The 9,237-nt window shown below is 41.2% G+C and overlaps 1 protein-coding gene across 2 annotated transcripts in view; it reads right to left on the reverse strand.

Annotated features, from left to right (window-relative positions):
- Nucleotides 1–654: 654 nt before the first annotated feature.
- The window catches only part of LOC145479430 (uncharacterized), a 17,108-nt gene continuing 8,525 nt past the window's right edge, over nucleotides 655–9,237 (reverse strand). For both annotated transcript variants that reach the window (XM_081457796.1, XM_081457797.1), the window contains 10 exons: nucleotides 8,861–9,061; nucleotides 8,414–8,582; nucleotides 7,104–7,384; nucleotides 6,783–6,845; nucleotides 5,895–6,034; nucleotides 5,143–5,403; nucleotides 4,667–4,803; nucleotides 3,359–4,032; nucleotides 2,860–2,924; nucleotides 655–1,698 (listed from right to left, as the gene is read on the reverse strand). In XM_081457796.1, coding sequence (XP_081313922.1) covers nucleotides 1,674–1,698; nucleotides 2,860–2,924; nucleotides 3,359–4,032; nucleotides 4,667–4,803; nucleotides 5,143–5,403; nucleotides 5,895–6,034; nucleotides 6,783–6,845; nucleotides 7,104–7,384; nucleotides 8,414–8,582; nucleotides 8,861–9,061 — 2,016 coding nt within the window. In that variant the 3' untranslated portion in view covers nucleotides 655–1,673. The remainder of the gene's footprint in view (nucleotides 1,699–2,859; nucleotides 2,925–3,358; nucleotides 4,033–4,666; nucleotides 4,804–5,142; nucleotides 5,404–5,894; nucleotides 6,035–6,782; nucleotides 6,846–7,103; nucleotides 7,385–8,413; nucleotides 8,583–8,860; nucleotides 9,062–9,237) is intronic.

The following is a 9,237-nucleotide window of genomic DNA, read 5'->3' on the forward strand; positions in this document are numbered from 1 at the left end:
TCAAGAGCAACAAGTAAGAGAACGTTGTGAGTATTGTACCCAAGTCATCAATAATGGAAATAAAAAGAGAAGCAACCAAACAAAGAGTGTTGGAGTGATCAGCTAATTTCCCCGAAGGTCGCTTCAACATGAATATCTGTACAATGTATCTCAGGGACTCAGGGGCCACCTTTGACTAAATTTTCAATAAAATGAGCTGTATTCTGTGTATTTCTCGAGTAGCTACAGTGACACAATACCATCGTCCCTGCATATTGGTAGACTAAAAAGTCGTTGCTGATGCGTGACACTTGGTTAAAAACGATTGAAGCGATACTGGATGTATAAATATCGGAAAGTGTCAAAAATGTTCACTAAAACACAGACGTTTCGGGTATATGACCCTTCTTCAGTGTTAAAAAACCGTTAAAAAACCGTTAAAATACGCAGTAGATTTGTAAGTACGTTAGATGGGCGCGCGCACGTAGAAAAATTGCGCGTGCATTGTTATTGTTATTGTTATTGTTTGTGTAGTGGCACCAGCATCCAGCGAAAACAACAGGAGATGAGGCTGACTTAGTAGCACCAGCATCCAGCGAAAACAACAGGAGATGAGGCTGATTTAGTGGCACCAGCATCCAGCGAAAACAACAGGAGATGAGGCTGATTTTTCGGCTAGGAACAGCGCAGCCACATGGACTAAACATAAACTTCAGCTACATTTAAACAATGCACGCGCAATTTTTCTACGTGCGCGCGCCCATCTAACGTAGCTACAAATCTCCTGCGTATTTTAACGGTTTTTTAACACTGAAGAAGGGTCATATACCCGAAACGTCTGTGTTTTCATGAACATTTTTGACACTTTCCGATATTTATACATCCAGTATCGCTTCAATCGTTTTTAGAGACTTGCATAGGCTGCCGTGAACGAGTGTTTGGAGTTGGAAGGTGCCATTTTGGATTCGGCGAGCAGACGGCACTCGCCTGGCAAAAACGTCTGTCCTGCGAAGATGAGCGGCCATGACACTTTCAATTTATTACCTCTCGGGTTCAGCTTCTTCCCATAAAAAAATCCCGTGATTATATACCAGTGTGTTGATCAAGAACATTCCGGACGATTCTTCTAATGTGGAGGTCAAACCTACACTGGTATAACATAACTGGTCTGAGCGATAATTCTGTTAAATGCATGCTGCGCCATCTGCTAAAAGAATTCTTAACGGATTATCAAGCCCCTACTACAAAGTCAAATATCCATATCATTTAAAGCTTTTCCGTTTTATTTACAATATAAATTTTAGAACTCTCGTAATAAGTTAATAAAACTGTCATATTTACAAGATGTAAAGTTATCACCTAGAACCGACAACAGTTCTCCTTTCTTCATATATTCTTACATGGGCAAATGGTGTAACTTGAATGTTTTCATAATCTCCTTTTCTCAGATAAATGATAATCCTTACGTCATGAAGTAGCAATGGATTAAGAACAAACAGCTGAATATACATTTTTGCCCAATATTTCGGTTTAAAAATATCGTGAAAGAAATTTCAAAAATGATTGGCTATCACCTCAAATCCAACGCGCGCTCGTGGAATAATTGTTTTAATTGTATTTACTAACGCGGTCCCTTAACGACGAGGAGAAAGAGTAGAGTATTTCCATCCAGTTTACTACCTTTTACTAATGCTTCACTCAAATTCATCTGTTTCATACCTAAAATAAAAACAAAATAATTTAGATGTTTTACACTACAAAACTAAATAAAACAAACAAACAAACAACCACAACAAAGAAAACATAAAACAAAACTGAACACAGTGAGATTCTACTTCATCTTGTACATTTCTGCCGAACAACCTTGTTAGCCTGGATTTCTTGCCAGTGAATTAAACATCTCGTATACCGGTTTACGTGCCATCGCTTCTTCCTCCACGAGATAAAAAGTCGGAAAATAGCAGATGTGCACGTTGTCGTAGTTTGACTTCGGCTACCAGAATTCCTTTCCTTTTTTTCTTTATTAATTACCCTAATTATAGCATAAGGAGCAGAATAGTGAAGGATTCTGGTAGTTGTAGTCAATTGACGCCATCAGGCAAATCGCCTACTGTCCAAAACAATCCATATTGATCACGTGTCTATAGACATCCGCGTAGTCTCTCTGATTGGATGCTACTGACGCACAAAAATTCAAACCGACAAAGCAACAGTCAAACGGATCTCTGTTGACTACGTCATCAGAATGAAATGTTTCGGGTGAAACGCCATACGATGAAAAATTCTGGTCTGAATTTCCGGAAATTTCCAGTGACGAATGGAACAGCATTTTTCGGAATTCCTGAAAAGAGGGCGTGTCGAGGTAGACCGAAAGTTTCGGAAATAGATCTTTCCCGCATTCCAACAAACAATGGCGCCGAGTCGAGGTCAGGGTGGACAAAAATACAGCAAATGTATGAGAACGTCCACCCCAACCTCGCTCTGGTGCTATTATTCGAACGCACTGAAGTGGAATGTGGGAAAGGTCTATTTCTTACGCGGAATTTCCGTTCCAATTGACTTTCTTCCCAAAATTTCAGAAATTTTCAGATTTTCTGGAAACTTTCCCTGGAAATTTCCGTACCATTTGTCCTCGGTTCGAAATTTTCGGTTGAACGAAAAGCGCCCCACATCTCCTAGAACACTTCCTAGCCATCATCTTTCATCACAACCATTCGATGAGGCGACGCGAAATGATAAATAAATATATAGCTTTACTCGTTCCATCCGAGAACAGAATTATTTATGAATATTTAGATGATATGTAATCGACATGGCACGTATATCTTATTTCAAGTATGCAGTATGAGATTATTATAGAGATAATTAAGTTACGTTTACCATGGTCTATCGTCCTGTTGATATCCATCCAGCGAGTATGTTAACACGTCAAGACCTGATTGTTCCTGTTTGAAAGAAATACTTATGAATCAGTAAATAGCGTGCACGGAGGCCCTAACTGAACTGGTTATCAGTGCTGTATCCCACAATTATATCAATCCCCTAATCATTATTGTGATTTCACACCAAACTACAGTCTTCTTCAAACGTGTTATCTTTAGTTAACTTAAAAGCAACAACACAACAGTCCATAAACAGCTTCTAAAAGCCAACCCTGACTAAAATAGCTCTTGGAGGATACACTTGTAAATAAAGAACTCACAGCATACGCCCTCTGTTTCCATGTGGAACACTGTTCTCTTCATTACAACATTTTAAGCTCAACATATTAATACCGATATTGCACATTGAGGCAAAATATTTTACGACAAAAAAGATGCCTTAGCTTCTCCCTCGTTATTTAATCCATTGATTCAAATATACGTTGTCATAAACTTACCGCAACTGGCTTTACAGGTTTTTGGACTATAACAGACGGAACAACACCACTTCCCAGATTCCTCTTCACCCCATTTAGCGAGGTCATATTTCTGTCCTTTTGTACATATCCAGGGACACCACTATCACGTGACGTTGTCCGCACCGGCGGTTTTGGAGGTATGCGGGGCCTCTCTGTAGGAATTTGTCTATTTACATTAGTAAGATTAGTGTCTTTCGGCGATTCATTCCATGAAACAGTCTTCTTCGCTCTATTTGCTCCAACCGGGACTTGCCTGTGCAAAGTTTGGCGAGCACCCGTTGTATTTGTATTGTGGTCTTTCGTTCGACTTGAAGATGGGTGTCCGCGACGATGGCGCGGTCCACTGCTTCGCTGGGCACTGCGTTCAACGTCACTATCAGAACTTATCGTGCTATCAGAGCTAAATGTTGGCGTTCTACGTCTGTTTGCAAGTGATCGTGACCTTGCGGGTATGCCCGCTCTATCCTCGCTTGCAGTTCTTTTCTCGTCTCTGGCGTTATTTATTTTTATTTTATTTATCTCGTTCAATTCTTCTCTTGGAGTCCCAGACGTAGGCCGGCTTCCTGATGTCGAGTCTGTCCGAGCAGGAGAATGGGAGCGAGATGACGATGCGGAATGATACGTGTCGACTGGACGGAGTTGGAGACTGGGACCTAAAATAAAGACAACAAGAAAAACAAAGTGATCACATGGGAGGTTCTGAACAGGAAGTGCTGGTGAGGATAGGCAAAGCTAGGACAACTTTCCTTCTACTTAGACCAGTGTGGAGATGTAGGGAGATTCCTGAAGACAAACCTTAGGACATATATGTTTTCTTTTTAAGGACATTTCACACTAATGTCAAGACCGTCGTGACGTATGGAGCCGAAACTTAAAGAGTCACGACAAAGAAGATCACGGATAAAGTTCAAGCCTTCGTAAATCGGTGCCTACGCTTCATCCTTGGTGTCGGGTGGCCAGTAACCATCAGCAGCGAAACTCTCTGGATGATAACACAGGAAGAAAAGATGCTGACTCAAATTTAGAAGAAAGAAGTGGAAATGGATCGATAACACTCTTGGCCAGCAACGGGAAAGTGACACCAGGCGAGCTCTCTTCTGGAACCCGCAAGGTAAAAGAACGCGTGAAAGGCCAGAAAATACCTGGCGAAGGTAAGCAGAACAAGAACTTCAGCAGACAGGACTAAAATGGGACGAAATACAACTGACGTACCCAAGACCGCGATGAGTGGAGGAACATTATAGATGCCCTATGTTCCATATGGCATGTACTTGGCAAACTACGTACCTTTTAGTCTCGGTTCACCCACAGAGACACCGTCGACTCTGACTGGAGTCAGTTTAGACTTGATTAGCGGTGATTCCTCCACCTTCTGCGCACGCTTGGACATCACAAGTCTGCGCGTATTGGCGGCTATTTGTTTCCTGTAGAAGGAAATATGATGTTAAAAAGTGTAACCCACACTTTTCTAATTTTGCGCACAGTACGCCGAAAGGATTTTACTCAAAACAGGCTTAAAAACAACACAATTAAAACTAAATCACCATGAAAACGTTAATGTACCATGTGCAAGCCAATATTAAAAGATGCAATTTTATGCCGCAAAAATTATATGTCAAAATGTTTCGACGGCAAGGACCGTTCTACAAGTGGCTTTCTGTTCACGACGTGTGAAGGAGCTGGTACCTTTCACGAAAATAATGTTCAGAACATTTTTCTTCTAGGTTTGATTTTAACTGTTCTTTTCTCGGTTTCACACTTACGCCATAACTTGTTGCATAGTTGAGTTTTCACCAGCTGTGTCCGACCAAGACATTGGCGATGAGACTCCTGAACCACCAGAGTCTATACTCCCTCTGGCGCCCAGTCTCCTCTGTTGTTTTAGTGCTTCAAACTGACGCGCGCTTATCACTTCAGTCTCTTTGTTCATAACTGCTATCCCGTTACTGTTGAGTCGTCGGTTGGACAGCGGTCTGTGTTCCGGGCTGTGATCAGATCCGTCGATGTGATAATGATAGGCACTTCTATTGATCAAAAGAGGCTATTTTAAACAGCAATAAAGCAATAAATACATCGTACAAACATATTATCAAGAAAATAATTTAAAAGAATTGCTGCATTGAAGCAAGACTTGTGAAAAATTTTAACGGCCTTTTTACGGAAGGTCAGAAAGTTGCCCTCGTGCCTGAAAGAGGCAACCAAACATTTTGATTGAAATCCGTTTTCATTCTTTCTCTCTCCATATTTTGTCAACCCATGTAACTCTATTGCATTATTCGGTTGCCATAAAACGCTTGAAAGGAAACGGTATCTATAAGGCGCAGTACCTTTCTGGTCTAGCTAAGCAGGCGACGGAGTTCTTTATGTGTTGTTCTCATGAAAGATAAGCTTAACTCGGACATTGTTTCTCTCCACCCTCGAGTGTTATCAGGTTTACCAGCAAATTTTTGCCAATGGTAACCTGACAAAATGTTGCGCGTGATATCAGCGAACTGCTACTTCGCACTCCACTCACCTTTCTCGTCCAAAAGCTTTTGGGCTTTCACCATCGGGTGAGCCGCTGGCCCGACTTCTGTCGCTACGCGGGCTATCCGTTAGTTTACTACCCAGTTTGTCGTCTGTAGATTTTGTTGCCTCAGTACTATTGGTATCGCTCTGTGAGGAGAAAACCACCAAATAGGGATGAAATACAGACAGCGCCATCGAGTTGCACTTAGTTTGTACTTATAAATACGTTCTTTTTCCTTTCCCATTTCAGAACAAGCGAGAGGCGAAAACACAGACGTTTTTGAGAGGCGGATTACCATCGGAAATCCAATGCTCTCTTATTTCGCGCATATGATTGACATTTCGTTGAAAAGGTCAAGTTTAAGTGATAGCCTCTCTACCCAACTCATTGGGGGGAGGGGAGGGGGGAGGGCGGTAAGAGCGTGCCAAAGAGCAAGAACATGAACTTCCGGTTGCCACCCGTGGCTCAAAACGTCTGTGACTAAGTTCTCCAGTCAAGCGATGGTGTTGCATCACAAGAAGGGGAGAGCGAACCCTAGTTGCTTCGTGTTGCAGAAACTGGGATATGCTAACTCTTAATGAGGGCCACAACGAGGTCGAGCGAGACTTAGCCGTTACACTAAGTATTCAAATCAAGTGCCCCCATCTCAGATCAGAAATTACATTGCCACTGAATGTCGCGGAAGGTTTATTATCCCAACGCAATGGTTTACCCTACCACAACAACTTGTCAAAAGAGGGAAAAGTTAAAAGGAAATGCACACCCATACAGACTTGGAGGACGAATTCAAACTATAAACTACAAAAAGAAATTCCGAATGCCCTCTCACAGACCCCTCCCCTAGCCCCACCCAATCTCCGTGTCTCCTGCTCTCGAATTGATCGCATCATTTACCTGGTCTCCACCGACTGCTTCCGGTCTGTCTGGCATACCAGTTCGTGCCCGACTTTCCAGGAACTGTTGGAGAAATAATCACTGTGAAGATCATTTAAAAGTACAGGGATTTTTGGACCGTAAAATTGGTTTCGCAATTAAGCTACCTGTTCATGAAAAGCTAAAATATAAAAGAAGGAGAAAAGAACTCAGATCATCAGTTTCTAGGTATCCCCACAAGTTTCTGTATGCTGCGCTCTTGTTTCACCATAGTTAGTAGAGGGGAATTGTGGCTTCACTTAGGCAATGCATTGACGTATATGCCCATAACAGGTAACTTGCCTCTAGCCTTTGTTTGAGGTTTTTATTCTCCTCTTTGCAATCTTTGAGTTCTCTATGTAACTTCGCTACCCTCTGAGAAAGTAACCAACACGATTCTTCCATCACCAAGTAACGGGCACAACCGGTTTGACCAGCTGCGTAAGCGTAATCGGCGGGAGAGCGGCCATCTTTGTCTTCGGTGGTGACGTCAATGTTGTGATCCACAAGGGTCTGGAGACAAGTTATGTGACCTTCCCTGGCGGCAACGTGAGCAAGTGTGACGCCAGCTGTGTTGGCGACATCTGCAAGAAAGTACAGCCAGGTCAGTCGCGCTTAGAGTTGGAAAGGTAAGAAACACGTTAGGAAAGCATCCTTTATTTTGCAACTTACGTGTTTTTTTCTACACTGTAAGATAATGTAAAAGAATTTTATTTTTACAGTGTTCGAAGGGTTATTGATTTGCCAGTGATGAAAGTCGGCCATCTTTAATTTGCGAGGCCTTGATACCATGGATAGTAATATTGGTACGTAGTTAGACAAACGCATTAAGGTACAGTTGGAAGTAAAGAACTATTTCTGGGGCAACTTTTAAAAGGTTGATTGATTAGTTGATTGACTTTGAAACTTCCCTTTTAAAGCGTGACTAAAACGTTCAAGATTGCGTGACATGTGGTGGAAGTGTCACAACAACTCAAGAGAGAACTGAACATTTGCTGGAGAACAACAGAAAATATTGAATGTTTGGTACAGACAATAATATTATTTCACGTTTTTGAACAAGAAAATCATCTGCAGTACTGTTGTGAATATACTCCAGACCTACTTTCATTATTATTACAATTACCGTAAAATCCAACTTTAAAGTCCTGGGCTTATATAATTTCACACGGTGTTTTGGGTGGGCTCATAAATGGGGGAGCTTATATTCGGGGGAGGCATATTAGCAGAATGCAAAAAAATGTTTCAGAACGACGAGATAAAAGGTATCTGAGAAAGGGATCAAAGCTAACATACCATTACATATAGAGCTATTATTATCACCCTATTAACCTACGACTTTCAATTAATTTAAAAAAATTTGATGTTTGTAAAGAAACGCAAAAGAATGTACTTATACAGTAGATGGGCTTATATCAGGGGGGAGGAGAGGGGGAAATGGGCTTATAACTGGAGACTCTGACATAGGATTTTATGGTAATTAATTACAGGGGAGTATCAAGGGAAATAGGAAAAAGTCAAGAAACATGCTAAGATAGAGGAAAACATCATGTTCTCCTTGTTCCTCTGTGACAAAACATTGCATTGCATGCTGGGTTGAACATTATAATTACCAAGTTCCAGGTATTTAGCACTGATGTATGATAAGAGGCACTTTAGGCAGTCATCTTGTCCATTCTGAATTGTTAATTGAATCAGTGCAAATCTGCCAGCATTGTTTGAAATTTCATCAGCAGCTGAAGTATCGTCCAGAAGCCACCGTACACAATGGACTTTCCCATACTAACATGTAAGAGATTCAAGCACAAATACCATGAATGACCATAACCAGATTGAAACTGCAAAATTCAAAACTTTTCAGTGACGTTTAAAACAGTCTGTTATACTCTTTGGTACATGTGAGGCATTTTGACCATTTCTTGATCCGACAGTCCAATTTTCAAAGTTGGCTTTATTCAGGAAAATCCTTTTACATCAACCTTGTGAGAACTTTGAGAGATATATTAGCAATCTTTAAGAAATTATGTATCATTTGCCAGCATAACACAAAGGCTTCCTACCTTAATTGCTACAGCCAGGGGTGTAAGATGATCCTGGTTTGTAATGTTCCTCAAACAATCGTTTGGCAGTCGTTCTACAAGCCACTGAAGGCATTGGAGATTACCAGCTTCTGCAGCCTTATGCAATGCTGTGTTCGCACTAGAGTCTGTTATTCTGATCACTATTTCACTTGTTCCTCCTAGCTCGCTGTAAGCATCTTGCTGTCAGATATTAAAGAGAGAAAATGCAATTACTAAAACATATATCACAAATATTCAATAGGAGTTTGTGTAGAATATTTTAGACTCGAGGAAGTGCTGCAAGATGTGTACAATCAACCAATCAATCAATCAGTCAATCGGTCAGTCAATCAGTCAGCCAATCAATCAGTGAGTGA

The sequence above is a fragment of the Orbicella franksi genome, chromosome 2 (assembly GCF_964199315.1).
Source record: "Orbicella franksi chromosome 2, jaOrbFran1.1, whole genome shotgun sequence".
Taxonomy (NCBI): domain Eukaryota; kingdom Metazoa; phylum Cnidaria; class Anthozoa; order Scleractinia; family Merulinidae; genus Orbicella; species Orbicella franksi.